This window comes from Coccidioides immitis (assembly GCF_000149335.2).
Source record: "Coccidioides immitis RS genomic scaffold supercont3.4, whole genome shotgun sequence".
Classification (NCBI taxonomy): Eukaryota; Fungi; Ascomycota; class Eurotiomycetes; order Onygenales; family Onygenaceae; genus Coccidioides; species Coccidioides immitis.
In genome coordinates this window covers 872,080-891,170 of record NW_004504311.1, presented here as the reverse complement: position 1 = coordinate 891,170, position 19,091 = coordinate 872,080, and the positions used below count along the sequence as shown (strand labels likewise).

Here is a 19,091-nt window from a genome sequence, read left to right as displayed (position 1 = left end):
TGCACACCAGGCACTCCGTTCACCCTCTTTTCTGGTGCATGAAAATGTGCCGCTCCCCATTGGGACCCCCAGTTATCCCGTCTCTCAGATTCGCCACATCCGAGTTCTGGTCTCTAACTCGTTCTTATCGTTGCTCCGCTCTCGAGATGCACACGCCAGCGCTGCCATGTTGGTGATATCCACTATTTCTTTTGCCTCCCGATTCCCCAAGGAGTAATGGTGGGAAAAGATGGTGAATCAGGAACCACTTTTTGACATCTTACCCTAGCCTATTGCCATATGCTCTCGTAACATCTTCATGCGCAGATCTTAATATGCATTGTCTTTTTTTTAACATCGCATGTTTGAAGACCGCTTCCGCATTTCTAGAAAACTTGTGGAAGTAGAGAAGTGTTGTTTTGTATTTCTTTCGCCGATTGGCCATGCTGGGAGAGCGAATAGCATCCCGTAAAGTCTGGTACCACTCCGGTCGGGGATATATCAGCACGTCTTTTGTTTGATAATCCAGAACTGGCCTCGTAGTTGGTTCTACGCTTGGTGGGATTGGAGGAGTAATCTGTTTCATGATGTGCCCCGTACGTATCTGCTCTCTATCCTTGTGAGTATCTCTCTGGAAGTGGCCGGCGAGCGAAGGACCAGTGCGCTGAGTCCAACATGTAGGGGGTCTGTCTAGCCCTAGGAGTATGTATTTTCCTGATGGCTCTACTGGTTATCAGAGGAGGCATACACCCTTTGAGGCGTTGCAGTGAAAGATGTAAGAACCCCCCACCAATTTCTCCTGAAGAAACCCATTCCACCAGGATCCTACCCACCATTCCGGGTCAACAAGCCATCCTTGTCCTTTCTGACGCAAACCAAGCTGTCCCATCACCCGAACGCCAACCCGTAATGCCGAATTTTGACACAGCATATTCCCTACAGAACTGAATACTCTTGGAAAAAGTTAAAGGGACACCCTTCTTTTTTCCTTCAATTTTTGATTGGGAATCCCTGAGTTTTCTATCAACCGGTTCGCTACATTCTGGTTTTGGGATACAGAGACAACATTCAACTTTACAAAGGAAAAGGAAAAGAGAAAAAAAGAAAAATCATATCATAGCGAGTGTGTGAGATCCCTCAAAATGAGCGTGATGAAAGAGGGGGCCAGTGTAAATCGTTATCGTAAAGAAAAGGACAAACAAGGACAGTCATGAGAAGTATCCCAGAACACCGCCATACCACAAATGTACAGAAGACGCCAGTGAGCCTATCCCAGGTAAAGCAGAAAATTGTAAAACAGGAGAAAGAAGCGGAAATCCAAATGAAAGAACTACAGGGATATCGTAAATTCAACATGGAAAAGCGGAAAACAGAAAAGCGTTTGAACACAGATACAGAAGAAAACAGCTTAACCACTCAAAGATGAGTGCCGCATTTATCTGGAAACAATTTCCTTTGGCGCCCAGACTTCTTTTTCAACCGTTAACAACGAAGCAACAGCACACTTCTCGATGCGCTGACTTGCATTTGAAGAAGTGCTGGAAGACCTTCTCTTCTGGCCGGACTCATTAATGGCGCGAAAGCCAGCCGGATTCGCTGGGGGAAGCTGTGCTGCCTCAGGGAGCTCTTCGTGGATAGTCGGGGTCATACTTTTGGGGCTGCACCGTGGAGTAGGCATGGGTAGAAGGCGGTCTGGACTGGGGGCAAGGGCGGAGTGAAAGAAAGCCTCTTCGAGCCTTGGACCGGAGAGCTCTGGATCTTTGGAGTATTCAGATGCGATGAGGGACCAGAATGAGTGGCGGTATGCGTCGTATAGGCTTCGGAGGCGTCCGAGGTCGACCTGGAGCTGGTTGTATTGGCTGTTGTCTGCGAAGGACGTGTCCAGACGAAGTTTTTTGTCGTATGGGTAGTTGGCCGTATGGGTAGAGTTCATTTGGGTGACTGGCTTGGGGAGAATCGGGACGTGCAATCGTGAGCATTGAGGTGAAGCGGCCGCCGAGGAAGGACCAGAGCAAGATTCTGTTGGTGGAGTTCTTGGTGGTGACGGAACGAGTGGTTCCTTGTCCTGCGGCTGTTCCTCGGGTGCATACGTGGTTGTGCATGAGCTCACGATAGATGATATAGATTCGCTGCGTCGCCGACGGTTGCTCCCGTAGAGCATTTGGTGATAATGAAGTCGGCACGCTAACTCTGTTTTCCGGAGGTGCAAAGCAATGTGTTTATATGGCATTTTGTGCATGCGGGATCGGACAAGGTACACTTCCTAGATGACTGTTAGCATCTGAGCTAAACGCTGTGGACGGGTAAACTCTGTAGTACCTCCTCCTCAGTCCACGCTCTCCCTGCCCCCGCAGATGCGGACCTTTGGTGCTTTTGAACGCCATGGTTACTCCGGCCAGTATCTTCGGATGGTTTTGGAGACCGAAAGCGAGATGTCTTGAGTATATCAGCTGCTGTGATTGGATGCATGGCTGCTTTATAATCAGAATATAGACAAATGTTCGCTCTATAGATATATAGGGAACGAGGAACGGATCGTTCAGGATGTATATATTAATATAACGAGGGAAGCAGTAGATCGTCAAGATCTCACAGGCGAAAGGATGATTATTAAAAGGCCCAACCAGGGGCAAAGAAGGTAAAAGAGACTGAGGAAGACACGGAGTCTTTTGTGCTTGTTGAGTATCGACTGGATGTGTCGAACAAAACAGAAAACATCGAAAAGAAGGAGAAAACTTGAGCGTTATCTATAGGACGTCCTCTCAGCGCGTTCGCTTGACCAAGCAGTTCTCCACCCTTGCCACACTTCTGCATGAAGCTTGGGATGTGATGGCTGGAGCCGGAGCTGTTTCTGAACCCATGTCCTTCTCGACAGAAGCGGGACAGTTAGTTTGTCTCGACTGATCGAAACCCGAATCTTGTAACAAGTGACAGTCTCAACTCCACCCGAAAAGGTTTAGGAGGCATAGAGGCTGAAGGTCATATTTCTTAGTGAGCGTTTCCTAACTCGGCGATCACTGGACGAATTGACGCATCAATTCTACATCAAGGCCGCCATTAGCCCATTGAGTTTTAAACCCTTGATGCCTTCATACAGGGCAAAACGGAGAAAGTGTCAGCACCGGCCGCCACTGACCCAGAATGGTTGGCGATCCATGGACCCAGGACATTTCAACCAGTTTGTTTATGCTTTAGAGTCCAACCCCATAGACGCTGCCACACTTGACCCTCTCTACACGAATTGGTAGCTGAGAGAGGGGGGGCAAAGAAGCATCTCTCCCACGAGTGATTTGTGTCAGGGCAAGACAACGAGCGAAGAAGCGGGCATTGTTTCATCAGACGGCCGAATCAAGGTCGCTTTCTTCTTCCTCTTTCGGCCTCCTCCTGCTAAATGTTCCCGAGACCTATCTGGGAGGAGCCGCTGGCCGAAGAATTCTGTCGGGACGAGGATGTGTCAACCAGGAACACTGGCGCGCTCGCCAGGGGTAAATATCCCGCTGGGAAGGTTTCTCGCGGGAGGGAACAGTTAAAGAGAACCTCTATTGTCCATGCAGAACATGGATTCCCAGCACCGGATGCAGGTCGTTGATCCTAGATCCGAAGATCGTGGGCTGTCAGGCACGGAAAGTTGTGATGGTTCTCCTTGGGAGGTCTCTAATTGGCAGCGATCCAAGAACCAACACTGGGTGGGCGTTTCAGGACCGCGACCAGTGCACCAGGTTTCACATGACGAACCCCACGTGAAGCGCCAGCTTTTCCCACCTTTAACAGTGACCAGGACTGTGTGCCGACCTAGGCCATCAAGAGCTGCGCGAGCAGCAACTCGAAACCTCTGGCGTCCTTTGTCTGCGTGGGTGCAATCCACTCCCGGTTTCAACAGCCCCCTTCCGGGAAGAATAGTCGCGAATCTCATATAATCGTTACCGATAATGTTTAATGTGGTTTACGCAGGCTAGCTTCAACGGGCGAGAGGACGCCTTGCACGTCCCGAATTGGCCATCTGAGACGGATTTCTGATGCTTCAAGTGCTTTGACTTACTGGCAATATGACACGAGCACGGTGACCACCTGCGAGGGTTGCATGCATCTCAGGGGGGCTCCGCGACCCCAAAGCGGTACTTCTGTGCAAAGTATCAAATAGTTCGCAGACAACCCCGTACAGGGGAAAGTGCCGACGTCCGCACAGGCCAGGGTACATCTTCAGAAGTTCCTCAGGAAAATTCTCCTTGCGGAGCAGTTCTCTTCTAAAAATAAGAAGCATCGCGTGGAACTCAAGCGTGCGTCAGGCCGAAACATGGAGTGATCTGGAATTGGGTACCTGAGCTGCAAGTAACCTTATCTCGTCCACATCTCGTATCGCGTACTAAACTAATCCTATCTTCCTTCAGCAAAACTCCCCCCGCTCCCCCTCCGAAAGTGGAAAAATGCGCAAGCCCAAGACAAAACATAAATTGCCTCCTTTGTCCTCGATTTGAAGCAACTCTCCCCAAGGCTAAGACGGAATGGAAGCCAGCTTTTCGGCACCGATTCGCGTCGCAGTTTCAAATCGCAGGGTTGTTTGATCGCCCCCGTGCCCACTGCCGTATCAATCTTAGCGACTGAGGCTTTGCGAGGCTGTGTCCCGATTCACTTGAAGGCCTCCCCCAAAGAGGCCATCCGTAACTATGGGGGTTTCGAGCGCCATTCCTCTCCCATGCAGACATTGGCACGTCAAGGTTGGAGCTGGAGAAACCGGCTGCGAATTCGACCGCAACCGCACTGCGACGGCTGGATCGGGCAAGCAGCTGCGCGCCAGTTTTTAAATTACTAGGGGTATCGCCATGCCGTCGACCAGCCGTTAGTGCGGCCGCTGATTGGTGGGCTTGTCGGCGACCGCGAACCCAATGGAGAGGCAGCCGTCCAGATACGGTCTAGCGCCGTACCCGGCCTGTTGATAACGTAATGCCTAATAAATTTCTGTACGGAGAATTTTGCGAGGGAACGCCGGTGTCGACACTCACCTGGGACTACACCCTGCATAACGGGCGGGGATTGGCAAGAGAGAGCGTGCGGCGGCCTTTGACTGTTCTTTTTGATATCTTGGGATGACCTCTGTTTTGCTGATCAGCTAGTGAATCCGGATTTGTGCTCTCGGAAGCTTCTTTGTGCATTCTGTGTCACTAGAATGCCATAGGAGCCGATTCCTCGAACGCTGGTCTGCAACATGTCCAACCTTATAGGTTATTAAGAGCGACCTTGTAATTTCCCCATAATATGATGATTCACAGTGTCTTTCGCCATTGTCGAAACTTCTCGTTGGGACAAGGCAGATATCTCTGCTCATGTTTATGTCGGGCAAATCGGAGCAGAAGGTCGTCATGCATGATGACCGCATTACATATTATACCTATTAGCGACTCCGTAGTGTGTTTTGCCACACATTTGTGCTCTGCCAAATTATCCCAGCAACTGTTCACCGGATGGTCCTCGGAAGGCCCGGAGCGAGCTGACCATGTAGTACCGGGGCGAGGTACAGATACGTCTAAGCAGTGCATGCTCTGGAGAGCATACGCTGCTTCGGCTCGAAAGAAGAAAAATTGAACGCCAATGTTTGATTTCCGCCCAGCGTTCGATCGCCGGCAGCGCTTCAGAAGCGACACGGACAGATACGAATGGTGGCGGCTGAAGGAGGAATCACGGCCGGGCTACGGGTGATTGCAAGGATCAGTCGGAGAGGTATGTGCAGCAGAGCACCCTCAACTCATCGTTCTGCCTTCAGTATGCTCTTGAGAACATGAACGGGTGTATGTGTATGTATGTATTATCATACATGCATGCATGCATGCATGCATGCATGCACACCGGTTACTCTGTAGACGACCATGCTTTTATTAATTAAAACGGGAATTTGAAAGTCAATGACATTTCTGCCAAAAGTCCCAAAATGTCAGTGTTGTAGTGAGGTACGCTGTACGTCCCATTCTTGCCGAAGTCACGGTTGTCTGTGCTTGCCGAAGAGCTTGGGGTAGGGATCCTTGAGAAACCCTTACATTTCTGACTGTCCAAGACAGTCAGACCCTTGACCTCTAAGATCTCTCCATCTGGTGTGCACAGACTTCGAGTTTTAGGCTTCTGTCTAACTCCCTGCGAACTATTCCCTGTTTGATATCTTGGCACTGCATCACGACGGTTCCGACATTGTCTCTATTGTACGGGAAGTTGACCGGGCACTGGTGGGTGTCAGAACATCAAGGCATTCAACGATGCTGCAGAAACCTGAAAGTCTAACTTCAGAATGGAGAAGGGAAAGCAAAAAAAAACACATGATACCGCATAAATCGCCTGTGTCCCTGCTTCGAGAGCGAACTCGGATAGTCCTTTAACCGACTGAGACCTGCACATTTGTCGAGAGGGTCGCATGGTTCATGAGCAGATCGTTGCTCCATCGGCACCCGATCAGGGTTTACGGTGTTTCTGTATGTAAGGTTATGGGCACGCTAGTAGGGTCATTACGTATTAAATACACGGAGAAAGGCGTGTATGGACATGACGCCCGTCAGCTGTTCTGCTTGCAAACCACGAAAAACGAATGTCTCTGTGTTCCTCCAGCTTGAGGTGGCTGTCTATTGGGCAGCGAGGGCTGATCCTGCATGGATAGCCGGCGAGGACTCCAGCTGGGTCGTTCTGCTGGAATGGTCGGGCAAGGCGGTATTGGTTACGGGTATCGCTTCCCCCAGAGGTCACTACCATGTAAAAGGGCGAGAGTCTCGACTCGGTTCCCGTAAAGTCGCGGTAAAGTTACGCTGGACTTCCCCGCAATTCAAGCACGGTGGCCGCCCCCCATTCCGTCAACAACATCCAAGCTGCCCCGTCCAACTCTATCACCTCCATGCCTCTCTTATCCCCCATTCCCATTCATCATCTTCCTTGCTCGTTTTCTTATTTAATTCATCCAAGTCACTGCTCTGGTTGTCCAGCTCTGTGCTCCTCGTTTTATTCTGTGCCAGTTACTTCGTTGTGACTGCTTCATGTCCCCAGCGGTACATGCCTGCAACAACCTGGGAACCAAGCTAACCTTCGCGGCGGAGACACGGTACATCCAGTGACTCCCTCTCTCGCAACCTGTGTATCCTCGACTCGAATATACGGCCTGCGAAGTTCGCTATACATCCGACCCGTCTATTTACCAATCGTACTTATCATCCCAGCCTTCTCACTTCCTTTTCCTCTTGTACCCGCTTGGGCCACTCCTTTCTCCCCTTCTCCATTAAACATATAATATTCTCGGCCAGCTTGATCGTGCAGGTCAAGCTTGCCGTGATCCCCATTCATTTTCCCTAGTGTGTCACGCCTCTCCCTCTCGCGATGGGACTTCGCCTTCGCATATTACCCACGTTAATACCAGCTCATCCCTGGCTAACCTCTTCCTTTTCGTATCTTTACAGATGAATTGGCCGGTCTTTGCATCGAGATCCCCTCTTCCCGCCATGTCGTAAGTAAACCCGTCTTTTCATGTCCTCCCATCCCCCTTTCCCCTCATTCTCCTAACCCCCCTCCACCACGTACGCATGTTGCTGATCATCATGTACATTTTTTCTTTTCGTTTTTATTTATTTATTTTATTTGTCCCTCAAAGATGTATTTGCTTCTGTTGATCTCCCGAGCCGAGTTTCATCCCATATGCGACTCTCTTGCCATGTGTTTCTCGATGAGAACTTTCAAAACCGAAACAGTTGACTTACTTCTGACACTTTTCGTTTTAACTCGCTCATAGCTCCCCCCCCACCTCGAAAAGAATCAAAACTACTCTGCCCGCCAATCCGCCTCCCACACATCCTTTAAACCAGGCAGGACCTCCTTTTCCTGGTCCTGGCCACTTTGAAGCGCCTCCCATGGTGCCAGCTCCTCCCCCTACGCAGGCACCCCCAGCACCTCCCCAGCAACAGCCAGGAACTGTGCCTGCTGTGAATCCCCGGAAAAGACGTGCGTCATTCCAACAGTCCGCGCCCATGTCAACCATGGCGCCTCCACAGCTAACTGCCCCTGTTGAAGGTGAAGGGAACCCACCAACCACTGCTGCAGCACCAGAGACAGGAGGCAAGAAGAAAGGCCGCACGAATACTCCATGGACTGCCGAAGAAGAACAGCGACTGAAGGCAATGCGAGATGCCGGTAACACCTGGAGCGAAATTGCCAAGGTTTGTCCCACACCCCTCGAAAGTCTTGGATGATCACCTTTCTTGCTTTTGGTAGATTGGGCTCTAATGTCTGATATTTTATCTTTAGACATTTCCTACAAGGACAGAGGGCAGTGTCAAGAAACATTGGTACAAGGTAGCTATCTCGCGTGTCCACAGATGTCCAAAGAGCAATAGCATTGGAGTCTAATCATTGGTAGGATATGCACTATGCTGAATTCGCTGAGGATGAGGTAAGTTCTGCATATTCCTCGACCTGGTTGGATCTAGAAATTAACACTAGCGCAGTCAGCCGCTCTGAGGGAGGCAATCAAAGAATACGAAGCAAATAAGTGGAAGGTCATTGGCCAGAAGATTGGAAAGCCTGCTAAGGTATACTTTCCCTAAAATCCAAGGCTAACCTTGTTAGGTTCATCCACATTGTGCTAACATGTATCGTAGGCATGCGAGCAATACGCAAAGGAACACTTCAAGAATTTGTAAGGGAAAAGACAGATGAAAGTCTCCTGACCACATTTTATCCCTCGACTTGGACCATTCCAGCCTCTCCTATTTCCTACGACGGTTTCAACTATTTGTTCCAGTAATTATCGGTCCTTTTTCCTGCTTTCTCCCCTCTTTTCCCCCTTTTTTATTTTTTTTTTTTGGTCGCCAAATATCGCGGAGGAGCAACCGGGATGGAAGGTTCTTAGGAGTATGGCTGGGTACTGTTCTTGCTGTTCATGGATACTATGCCGAGATACCATGGTGGAAATCTAGTTCCGGCAACGTTACGCTGCGATATTTTGGTCTCCTTGCGTTTTATATATTGTTGCCCTGTCAATTTTTCGCGTTGTTCTTTGGTTTCTTTTTTATGTGGGAAAGTTGTGTTGGTATACGAAACGGGATCTTTTTTTTACGCAAGTGTTCTACGGGTCGACGACAAACTGGTTTTCTCTCCTTTTTCCTTTTTTTTTTTTTTTTCCTCCACGTATGCCTTGTATTCCTTTTTGTTCCCCCTTTCTATTTTTATTTCTTTTTTCTCTTTTCTTTTTCGTATTCATGTGGTTTTTTGCTTATGTTTTAGCTTCGGGTGGTTTTAACGGGATTAATGACATGATCACGGTTGAAAAGTATTCGGCATCCAAGTCTTTCCTGATGTATAGAAATCAGTTGTACTCAGTAGTATCAATGCAACCGGCACGGAGGACGGAATGCCGGATCATATGCCCTGTGAAGCCCGGACCTTCAATACAGGACCTTACGCAATAGCTTGGGTGTATTCACGTATATTTTTATTCCGTACGGAGCTGTATGCGGTTTTACGACTACAGCGCGTTGTCCAGCGTGAGTAGTTGTTTCCCGTGCATACCTACGGAGTAAAAATCTTCATATGCTGCACATAACATGTTGTACTACAATTGCTGAGTAAAATTTCATTTACACGTAGTAGGTGGATTCGATGTAGTTACATTCCCCATCAAGAGGAACCGCGGCTAGCTACATCGGACGTTGAAGAGTTGCCGATGACATATACCTACTTGGACGTGTGACATGGCATGTCTCTGGAACAAAATGGGACTAGTTAACTTTGTTAGTTAGCGAGCGGCCCCCAGACCCCGAGTTTATTTCTACTTCAACCCAGCGGCAGTCCTGGATTACCTGCCTCACCCTTCCTCATCAATTCAATGGTTTACTGGGTATAATTGGAGAATTGTTTTCTATGGTATTGTGTTTGTCGTCCCTGGGAATTCACTAGCTATCCTATCGACAGCTAACTAGTTGTGCTGTACTCCGTACTATGCTCCAGCGGGCTAAGACGGTCCCAGCTGCTCTGGTGTCAGATTGAAAAGCATGAAGAATCTGGAAAAGCAGCAGCCAAAAGATATTGTGGGTTCATCACCTTTGGGCCATTTGCGATCGATTCGCAAGAAGATTTTGCTTGAATGCATTTGTTGCTGATATAGATCCCAATGTTATTTATAGTTTAGCCGAGATTCATCCTCGTCGGCGATATCGACACATGCTCTCGAGAGTTGGTAAGAAATTACAATGTTCACCACCCTAATATTTGTTACAAGGTATCGACCTTCAACCGCCGACGGAGTTGTACGGATCTGTGAACACGACGATCTTAGTTGGACCGCCCATTAATCCCAGACGCAACGTTCTTGAGGGACTGGTAATTACAAGAACGGAGGCCTGAGCACCATGATATGTGGAGAGTTCCAGCGGTAAGAGCATTTGTATATTGACACGTGTGGAGATCAACAGCCTGCCGAGGTCATGCCTGTCCGACCGGATGTGTGACTTTAAGAGTCCCTTCCTTTGGTGGATGCTACCAGACTTGGGACTCAACGGTTTTGTGTACCTCTAAAACTCTACGACATGATATGCATGAGCCAATGTCTGGCAGGAGGCAATTCCGCAGGGGACCCTGTCCGAAGCCTCCGGAGCTCTGTACCTAATTATGATGGCAGAGATCAACTCCGTATCATTACATTGTCGCAGGAATTATGCCTTTCTGGTGATATTCCCATGGTGTCCTAAATATAGGCATGTTGGCGGTATTTTCGAGGGTGTATCTGTGACTCCGTGGATTTTTTGCTCCGCTCCGAAACCTAAAGGTAAACACTTGTGGACAGTCTCCGAAATGATCTGGATCTCGGTCTGGAACCTGGGATGTGGAGATACGTCGCAAGGATTGGTTCCTGATTCACGTCTCGAAGCACAGTTTACAAGAGATCAACTCTTCGAGTCACACAATGTCTTCGATAATCGTGGTTAAATTGCTCTCTAGGTCCCAATTTCATGCCACGGCCTAATGGATCCCAGGGCCATGATATATACACTACACCAAATTTCTTTTCTTCTTAGCCTCTCCGTGAATGTGGAGCTATTTTACCCGTTCTGTCTCACTACTGAGCATGGGAACTTCCACAGTTGGTTACCAATAGTGCGCCTGACAACTTCCACCGATTCCGAGGAAAGCCTACAAATGACTTAACCGTAGTCTTTGCGATTCGATGGTCGTCACGTACTACACTGGTACAGGTATGCGTGTGAAAAATCTCAATGGTTAATGCCCGTTCAGCCCCGGGAACCAAAATGATTGGGGAGTGAGATAATGCCTCAAGATCCTGATAGGTTTAGGAGAACTCCCTTTTCTTATTGGGCACTGCCTCATAACACAATCTTGATCGGAAATGAATGGTATTCCCTGACACTTTCTGAGCTTTGAAATTTGACCGGCAGCTCAATCCTGAATATTTACGTTTCCCGGGGTTGCTTGCAAAGTTGACCCTCCTTGTTCGCGCGCACGCTTTAACGCCTGGTATTCCCAGCTGTGACGCAAATTTTGATATCGTTAGTGCCACGTATGGCATCCCTATTCGAAACCAAGCATCTGTATCATTTGTACGGCGGCTGCATGCTACCCCTCCTCAAACCTACCCTATGGGTGGGTTGCGCAGTTACCGTCGCGACCTCGACGGTGCAATGAGGCGGTGCTTCATCAATGCGGTCTGCGTGTCATCAGTGTACAGGAGTCGCATCCATGCTGATCTACATCCAAATCTGAAAACCAGTTGGTTTGGTGACATCTGTTCTCTGGTCATTGATTGTCCCGGATATCCATGGCACAGATGACGAATTGATACTTGGGATTCTGTCCAAAAAGGCAGGCGAGTCTCTGTTTGAGCCCCTCCGCTTGGTGATCTACCTGCGATGGAGTAGCGCTCGTTTTCATGATAGGCTTTGACCAATAGACCCCGCATGTTTCATACCCCACACTGCTTTGCTCCGGATTATCTCTGTATAGCAAGAACTCTTGAGTCTTGGATCTAATTTTTCTAGTGTGCCTCTCACTGGAAAAAGGTTCTCTTGCTGGCCTAGGCTTGCGAGACCCTCTATGCATGATTTTGATGATCAATAATGCGAGCCTTTCCGTGGAGGCCCCAATACGCTCATAGCTTTCTATCCGAGGAGCGTCCAATCACTGATATCTCTATGGAAGTCGACACCCGGGTTCTTCCTAGGGTTTAGGAGGATTAACTTTGGCAGCTCTACAATCCGACCGGAAAATTTTTGCGGCGTCCGTTCCGAGATTTGAATAGTATCACAGCTTTTAGCCGGCAGAGATGCATCCGAGGAATTAGCAGCCATCGTTCTTTTCCTGGCTTTATAAGCGCGACAGTGCTATAACCCGCTATTCCAACCACCATCTTGTGCGAAACGTTTTCTGGAGCTATGTATGACTTATATCTTCACATGGCAAATATACACTCGGTTTGTGTCTCACTCCATGCCGAAAAACGGAGCTACCCAGCATTCAGACTGTCTGAGGTATGGACCGAGTATTATTTGCCTCCACTTCCGAGGTTGTTAGATTCTCGTTGCTTTCCTGTATGTGCCACAATGGAAACGGACCATCACCAGTACCTTTCCTTCTCCAGGATAATTGTTGTGAATTTTTGAGGTGACACAGTTCTTTCTTTGTCTCTGTACGGCATCTCCAGCCGGCACTGGTGAGTCACGAAAAGCTCAGGGCTAAATTGGATAGAGGCTGGGGTGACTTTTAGGATGAGAAGACCATGATAGATGCTGTAACCCTGCAGAGGGGAGGGAGACTAAAAAAAAAAAAAAAAGGTCGACATGTCGCGCCTGGGATAGATTGCCTGAAACACTTGCTTGGTGATTGATCACACCTTCGTATTTAGGCATTTTTGGGGAATTTTCAGATCTATCCCAGCTGTTTACGAGCGCAGTGCGGTTCCTGGGCCAGGGGTGTAGCCAGGGTTGAAACGCAACCTTGAAGAGAGAGTGTGGCCGGGCGGTCATCGGAGGTCGTTGCGATTAAGTTATCCCAGCGGCTTGGGACGGCGTTTCCGATAAATTATTTTGCAGAAAGGTACTCAGTATCTGACTAAGGTATCCCCCGGTTACTGAAGTGTTCATAATTGGCTCGAAATTGGGGACCGGATGTACTGTACAGTCCTCGTCCGGTACCTTTTAAGTACTCATAGCATTTGCGAAGTTTAATGTCTCTGTACCCCAGTTGTATATGTTTTATATCCAAGTCTCCCCGCGATGTACGGGGTACATTTGCGTTACAAAGTTCTGAGAATATCATGGATATACTTGGTAGTTACGCGCACCCTAATCCTGGATAAAAAAACATATAGAGACTAGTGACTTGTTTCGCATTTGCTACAACATATGGAGTAGCCTGTTCACATTTTACTTCTCCACTTATTCCACTTCTTTGGCTCCCCCACTTCTGTTCATGATTGATAGGACAAATATATTTTGAAGTAACTGAGCAACGAGCTATGCACACCCCAAGTCTGAGTGCCTTCATATTTACAAGGTGCTTGAAAGCTAAGGGTTGGCCTTGACCACAGCACATTCAAAACCAACTACCAGCGTTTGGCATACTTTATGGGAGACAAACTGTGCTCTTAAACCTGCTCCAAAATGCTGGCACTTGAAAGACACATTCCCACGCCTATGACTTTGAAACTGAACAGGTGTTGTAGCAGTATTTTGACACAGAGATTGTTCAATTATTCTACAAATGCGAACAACTAGGAGAGATGTTGTGATGTGTGGAAGGGGGCCAAGAGGACTTTGAACAGGAGTGGGGGGGAGGTGATAATAGACTTATATACTGCGAAGGTTAAGCCTAGGTTCCGCCTCACAACTGAATCATCTATACCAATACTCAGGCTTGACATAGTCGGCCATAGTCTTGGGCTCGTAAACCTCGGCATGGTGGTCTGCAAGATAACGAAGAATCAGTATGAGGGCTGCAAGGCGCAATAAGAACATCAAATCTAGGTGCGTGTGCGTGTACGTGTGCTTCCGAAAGGATTACTTACGGTCGTCCTCCTTGGGTCCGATGTAGTCCATCTTGATGCAGTTACCGCATTCAGAGCATCGCTCAAGTGGTCGATCACGGGAGACCTAGTAGAAGGGATATATAAGCGCTATCCACGGGAAAAAGAAGATCTGTGAATATGAGGTGAAATTACCGTGAGCCAGATGACGTTATGGGAATCGGCTGGATAACCAGTGCAGCCGACGTATTGTTCGGGACCACCGGACTTGACGAGGATGGGGTTATCGAGAGTTCCTATGGGAGTAAAGGCCGTTTAGCGACTGATATTCCTCAAGACCAAAAACCGTACATAAAGACAATCGTCGCATCCTGGGTCGCGCAAGACTCAAAAAAGCTGTCACGAACCTAGTCTGGAAGCATCCAATGGCTTCATGTTGAAGATATCGACGCCCTCCATCTTTCCCAAAAGTTCTAATCTCTCCAAACCGGTAGACTGCTCAAGGTCGGTACCAATGGTACCAGGCTCGGCACCTGGGCCAATAAGATCGGCTTCGGTTTTGATTTCTGCAAATTGAAAGGACGAAAACATTAGTTATGGATAGGCTCCCCAAGGATCGTTATTTAGATACCAAAAAAGGGATGGGGCTGACCACTGACCATCGTATGGCAAGATCTTTCCCTGGGGTTCACCCGGCTTAGGATCCCATTTCGAGCCTATTAATCCAATTGGATTTCATATTAGCAAATTCCGCACCGTTTCCAAAACAAAACAAGTAGCCAAATCGAATCCATCTTCTCCCCAAATAGCAACCGTCCCGCCCGTTCCACTCATCCCAAGCTTTGTCCACCTTCGCTGATCACATCGCAGATCGTTTCAATTGACTCCTCTCCCTGAACCAAAAATATCAAGCTCCCAGTCCCCAAACTGCAGAACAAAAGGCAAAGGAAATGATTCGGTGAAAGGGGTCTCCCCCATTGCAAAGGTTTCCACGTACTGCGAACAACCGACGACGAAAAAGTGCGTCTGGCAAAGGCTCTCACGGGAGCACGCCTGGCAAGGGCGAAAGCAGCTCGCTGGACAAACATTGGTATTATTCTTCGGCGACCCAATGGCACGTTGTTGATGTCCGTGTGGCGGTTGGGCCTCTTGGTTCTGAGTTCAAGAGAGCAGGTTGTGAAGTGGGAATATGTTGCTTGTTGACGGCGAGGACCGAATCTGTCCGAAGTGGTGAGGTTGTGGCTTAGTCAGCGGGTAATCCGATGGCCGCAAAGATGATTGGTCGGTGGGTGTTGGGCGGTCGGGAGCTACCAGATGTGCAGGGATTGGCCGGATTAGGCAGTTTTTAGGGTGAGCCCTACTTTGGATGGGAACAGAGCAGCAAGTTTTGGGGTGTGGAAAAGGGGGGTCTTCAACAGCTGGCGTTCAGTGAGATACCGGCACATGCATCGTTGGGGAATGAGAGGAGTATGCCTAGGCTTGAGGCCTTGAATTTTTGGGATTGCTCGGATGTCACTGGGGGAATACAAAGCACTGGACTGTAGCCTGTGTATTTTTCCTATCCAATTTCATTGCCTCGTACGAGTGTAGATTAAGGGTTCTCGCTTGTCTTGACACACATAGTTCATTCACCCGTGTAACGGGTTCGTTGCTCACGAACTATAGTAACCTATGCTAAGGCACAATGTAGACTGTATCCTGAATTCAATGCATGAAACCAGCCAAGTGGAAAAAATTCCAAAATCGGAAAAAAAAAATAAGGAAAATCGAAAGGAACACAAAGCCCAGAGCAGAAGACCGCCATAGAATCGGAAAAGAAAATAAAGAGAAGGGCGTTGTGCTACATCAGGGAGACATGGCCTTTGTCAGATTACACCACATGATGAACGCATGGGCGTTTGTTGGCAGTATACTACATTGAAATTTGCTCGTCCCTCGTAACCCTATCCCTTGATACAGGGCTGTCCGTCCGTTCGTCCATCCGTCCGCCTTGCCCTTTCACCCGCCCGCCTGCCCGCCTGCCTGTTCCCATTGTACTCCACACCCAGAGTAATCTGTCAAAGCAAACAGTGAAACACCATGCAACAAAGGGTCTTCTGAATTCACAAAGACGCGCGGAAGTGGGTATAGGTGTCATTTGATTGAGAGAGAAATGACCTGTCCTTCATGCCACGGCTTTCCGTCGCAGCCTTGAAGGAACTTAACAGAGAGGTTTTTATAAAAAAAAAAAAAAAAAAAAAAAAAGAAGAAAAGGAACATTCCACTGAAATGAATGCCTCACCCATGCCAGTCTAAACAAGAAAGGAACAGTAATGCAAAGCCGAAACACGTATTGTACCAAGTAGTACAGCTCAGGGGGGAAAGTAAGGTAGTAGGTGAATGATTGGGTAGACAAGCATGAGATACTAAACAGCTTTTTTTGGTCCATGTATAAAAGAATATGGGGTTCCATTAGACATGATTTGCCCTTGCATGATATCCAAAGTAGACTAAAGATAAAATGGAAGTCACAACATAGAGAATGGAAATAGTTGAAAAAAGCGGAAATGGGGTATCATATGTAAATGGGATGAAGGGGGAAAAAAATGAAGATGACCAGCCCGCCACTTGTTTCAAGATACACCGGCATCATATGATAATGCAAATGAAAATGGGGAAGAAAAGGAAAAGGAAAGCAAACAAGAGACAAACAAAGGCCAAAAAAAGAGTCAATAAAAAGAAATTATAAGGAAAAGATAGAAAATTAGAAAGAATAAGAATTAGATGAAGAAGAGGAGGAGGAGAAGAAGAAGAATAGTAACGCACGGAGACCCGCAGAATATGGCGGGCAAAACGTGGCCAGCATCTGCTGTACAACACTCTTGGGAGGCAGATAACCACTGTTCACTCGCACTCTCAGCTTGTATGAGGGTGTCTAAACACCCCTGGCCTTGTCATTCCTGCTTTTCTTTTTCTTTTTCTTTTTCTTTCTCTTTTCTTTTTGCCCTTTTTTGTCAAAAAAGTTTTTTGTTTTTCTGCCCCCCTTGCAATTAAGTATATTCCTCAGTTCTATATCCCGAATATTTTCAAGATAAAACAGGAGAAAGAGGAAAGAAAAAAAAAAGAGTCTGCAGTGCTGGCCTACTGTTTGTCAAGAGCTTTCCGGATTGCCATGAAAACAAAAGTAGGCAGCACGGAAAAACAAAAGCACACACACGCACCAAAAAAAAAAAAAAAGAAAGGTGAGAGGAATATCTAGGGGGATTGGAAAAAAGCCGGAGGCAGGTGTATATCGGTAATATGTACGCGAAAGGAGCTTCGCACGTCGCCGGTCGATGTGGTAGTCGTGCACGGAGGAGGAAGCGGTACGAGATCGCGGCTTTTCATTGTGATAAAAGAGGCGTACAACATCAGTCGCACATCTACAGGGGGCCGAAACCACGTCGACGGAGTGCTGTGCCAGCGAATAAGGCTGCCCGGGGGGAGGAGGAGGAGGTGGTGGTAGTAGTGGTGGTGATAGTGGAGGAAAAAGAGGAAGAGTAGGTAGGTAGGTAGGTAGGTAGAAGGGTTTGCAAAAAAGGGATCTTGTCCGCTTACAGTTCCGCAGCTTTTTCACGACATGCTGCAGGGGAGAATCCACTTCCGACCTTCGTGGCAATGACGCGCCAGCGATCATTTTCGTAATCTTGGATTGCGTTACGCAGCCGTTGCACCTAAAAAGAAGGAAAAGGAAAAGGGGGAAAAAATCAGCCAAACTGCATTTTGTGTCTTTAATTTTGGTATCACAAATCGAATTTGTGTCGACTGATTCGAGTCATACCGCTTCGTCTGTCCAAACGGTCGCCTTTGCTTTCAGTTTGGTGCAGTAACGCACTTGCAATGTGCCGCTTGTCCGACCAGGGAAGAAATCGGCAATTTGCTTCCATGTCAGGTTCTTGTTCTCCTTCAGCTCGACAAGTAGGCTATCTTCCTCGGGCGTGAATTTTAATTTCGGTCCCCTCGGTCGAGGTGCTGGATCGGGCATTCCCGGCTGGCCAACCACGCTCTGAGTGCCGGTCACTCCGCCAGGAGAAGTTAGGTCTGTGTCGCCACTCTGCGTGCCAGAAATGGTTGCCTGGGAGGGAAGGCGGTGATGGTGATGATGCCGCTGATGTAGCGGAGGAGAGGGATAGTCGTGCTGGACGGAAGGATGGTGATGATGGGAAGAATGATCAGTTGGCCCAGGTAGGAGGATGTCGGCTGACTGCGAATCGTCAGCATGTGAGGTTTCAGAAAGCATTGACAGGCCAAGCCCTGCGGTGGTATCATCATTCTCGCCACTTGGCCCATCGTCTGTTCGCTGCCTTTTTGTTCCGTGCCGCTTTCCGGCGTAAGGAACCTGAAGAGGCGTCGAACTGTAGTGAGGCGGAAGCTGGGGTGGTACCATCTGCGGGGGGAGCATGACGGGTTGCTGAAGCTCCCGAACGACACCATGGGGCCCTGGGGACGCCATCACAACGGAGCGTTGCCCGTGCGGTTGCGGCTGCTGCTGCGGCGGCGGCGGGGGCTGAGGTTGCGATTGCTGCTGCGGATGCTGGTGCTGTGGCTGTTGCTGTTGCTGGTGGTGGTGGTGGTGATGGGCATGCTGATGGTGATGCTGCGGGGACTGGAACTGAGCATGCTGGCCACTGGAGATGAAGGCAACCTCGTGGCGTCCCCCATGGTGCAGCGCCGGCGTCGACTGCTGTCCTGCCTCGTATACCAGCTGACTTTGTTGTTCCTGCGCTTTTGACTGCTCGTGTGTGGAATAGTCAATCTGATAGTCTCGATACGGATCCGCCAGCGTCGCGGTTGCACTCGAGCGCTGCTAGAGCTTGACAGCTCTAGCAGGCTACTGGATAATTCGCCAGAAAGTCGGTGGAAAAGAAGAATAAGAAAAAAAAAGGGTGATGTATCGGAGCTGTTTCCGCACGTCTTTGGAGCCCTGCTTTTTTTTCCTCTTTTTTTTTTTTTTTTTTTTTTTTTTTTTTTCTCTTGATTTCCTTGGTCCCCTCTGCCTCAGCACGCGCGCAAGCAGTTCTCCAAAAGAAATTTCCGCGTACAAGATCGTCGTCTTCAAACCTTGCGCAATCGAGCTTGTTCTTCAGCTCCCTCGTTGCGA

At 48.5% G+C, this 19,091-nt stretch overlaps 7 protein-coding genes across 7 annotated transcripts; 3 read left to right on the top strand and 4 right to left on the bottom strand.

Annotated features, from left to right (window-relative positions):
- Positions 1 to 1,414: 1,414 nt before the first annotated feature.
- On the bottom strand, positions 1,415 to 2,448 carry CIMG_04581 (uncharacterized protein; the record flags this gene model as incomplete). The annotated part of the gene is made up of 2 exons (XM_001245139.1): positions 1,415 to 2,242; positions 2,299 to 2,448. 2 exons carry the CDS (start codon positions 2,446 to 2,448, stop codon positions 1,415 to 1,417), a joined length of 978 nt encoding a protein of 325 aa, XP_001245140.1.
- A 774-nt stretch (positions 2,449 to 3,222) lies between these two features.
- CIMG_11347 (uncharacterized protein) lies at positions 3,223 to 4,817 on the top strand. The gene is made up of 2 exons (XM_012358420.1): positions 3,223 to 4,308; positions 4,368 to 4,817. The coding sequence occupies exon 1, from the start codon at positions 3,528 to 3,530 to the stop codon at positions 3,894 to 3,896; it is 369 nt and encodes a 122-aa protein (XP_012213843.1). The 5' UTR covers positions 3,223 to 3,527; the 3' UTR covers positions 3,897 to 4,308; positions 4,368 to 4,817.
- Positions 4,818 to 7,445: 2,628 nt separating this feature from the next.
- Positions 7,446 to 9,271, top strand: CIMG_04579 (MYB DNA-binding domain-containing protein; the record flags this gene model as incomplete). Its single annotated transcript, XM_001245137.2, has 6 exons — positions 7,446 to 7,450; positions 7,733 to 8,156; positions 8,245 to 8,292; positions 8,357 to 8,389; positions 8,445 to 8,528; positions 8,598 to 9,271. The coding sequence occupies 6 exons, from the start codon at positions 7,446 to 7,448 to the stop codon at positions 8,637 to 8,639; spliced, it is 636 nt and encodes a 211-aa protein (XP_001245138.2). The 3' UTR covers positions 8,640 to 9,271.
- Positions 9,272 to 9,689: 418 nt separating this feature from the next.
- Positions 9,690 to 10,923, top strand: CIMG_13371 (uncharacterized protein; the record flags this gene model as incomplete). The annotated part of the gene is made up of 5 exons (XM_004446008.1): positions 9,690 to 9,732; positions 9,918 to 10,025; positions 10,103 to 10,174; positions 10,217 to 10,317; positions 10,552 to 10,923. The coding sequence occupies 5 exons, from the start codon at positions 9,690 to 9,692 to the stop codon at positions 10,921 to 10,923; spliced, it is 696 nt and encodes a 231-aa protein (XP_004446065.1).
- A 361-nt stretch (positions 10,924 to 11,284) lies between these two features.
- CIMG_04577 (uncharacterized protein) lies at positions 11,285 to 11,911 on the bottom strand (the record flags this gene model as incomplete). The annotated part of the gene is made up of 3 exons (XM_001245135.2): positions 11,285 to 11,479; positions 11,589 to 11,659; positions 11,857 to 11,911. The coding sequence occupies 3 exons, from the start codon at positions 11,909 to 11,911 to the stop codon at positions 11,285 to 11,287; spliced, it is 321 nt and encodes a 106-aa protein (XP_001245136.2).
- A 1,698-nt stretch (positions 11,912 to 13,609) lies between these two features.
- On the bottom strand, positions 13,610 to 15,674 carry CIMG_04576 (cytochrome c oxidase polypeptide IV). Its single transcript, XM_001245134.2, has 6 exons — positions 14,970 to 15,674; positions 14,632 to 14,688; positions 14,380 to 14,538; positions 14,168 to 14,268; positions 14,015 to 14,099; positions 13,610 to 13,912 (listed from the first exon to the last, which is right to left on the bottom strand). Exons 1-6 carry the CDS (start codon positions 15,058 to 15,060, stop codon positions 13,842 to 13,844), a joined length of 564 nt encoding a protein of 187 aa, XP_001245135.1. The 5' UTR covers positions 15,061 to 15,674; the 3' UTR covers positions 13,610 to 13,841.
- A 1,870-nt stretch (positions 15,675 to 17,544) lies between these two features.
- On the bottom strand, positions 17,545 to 18,443 carry CIMG_04575 (MYB DNA-binding domain-containing protein; the record flags this gene model as incomplete). Its single annotated transcript, XM_001245133.2, has 2 exons — positions 17,545 to 17,664; positions 17,772 to 18,443. 2 exons carry the CDS (start codon positions 18,441 to 18,443, stop codon positions 17,545 to 17,547), a joined length of 792 nt encoding a protein of 263 aa, XP_001245134.2.
- Positions 18,444 to 19,091: the final 648 nt, after the last annotated feature.

Excerpts from the sequence above, each read along its gene's own strand:
- CIMG_11347 (XM_012358420.1), top strand. The coding sequence starts at position 3,528 with ATGCAGAACATGGATTCCCAGCACCGGATGCAGGTCGTTGATCCTAGA.
- CIMG_04576 (XM_001245134.2), bottom strand. The coding sequence starts at position 15,060 with ATGTTTGTCCAGCGAGCTGCTTTCGCCCTTGCCAGGCGTGCTCCCGTG. Across the intron at positions 14,539-14,631 it reads AAAGATCTTGCCATACGATG|AAATCAAAACCGAAGCCGAT; the intron begins GTCAGTGGTCAG and ends TTCAATTTGCAG. Across the intron at positions 14,269-14,379 it reads ATTGGATGCTTCCAGACTAG|GAACTCTCGATAACCCCATC; the intron begins GTTCGTGACAGC and ends TTACTCCCATAG.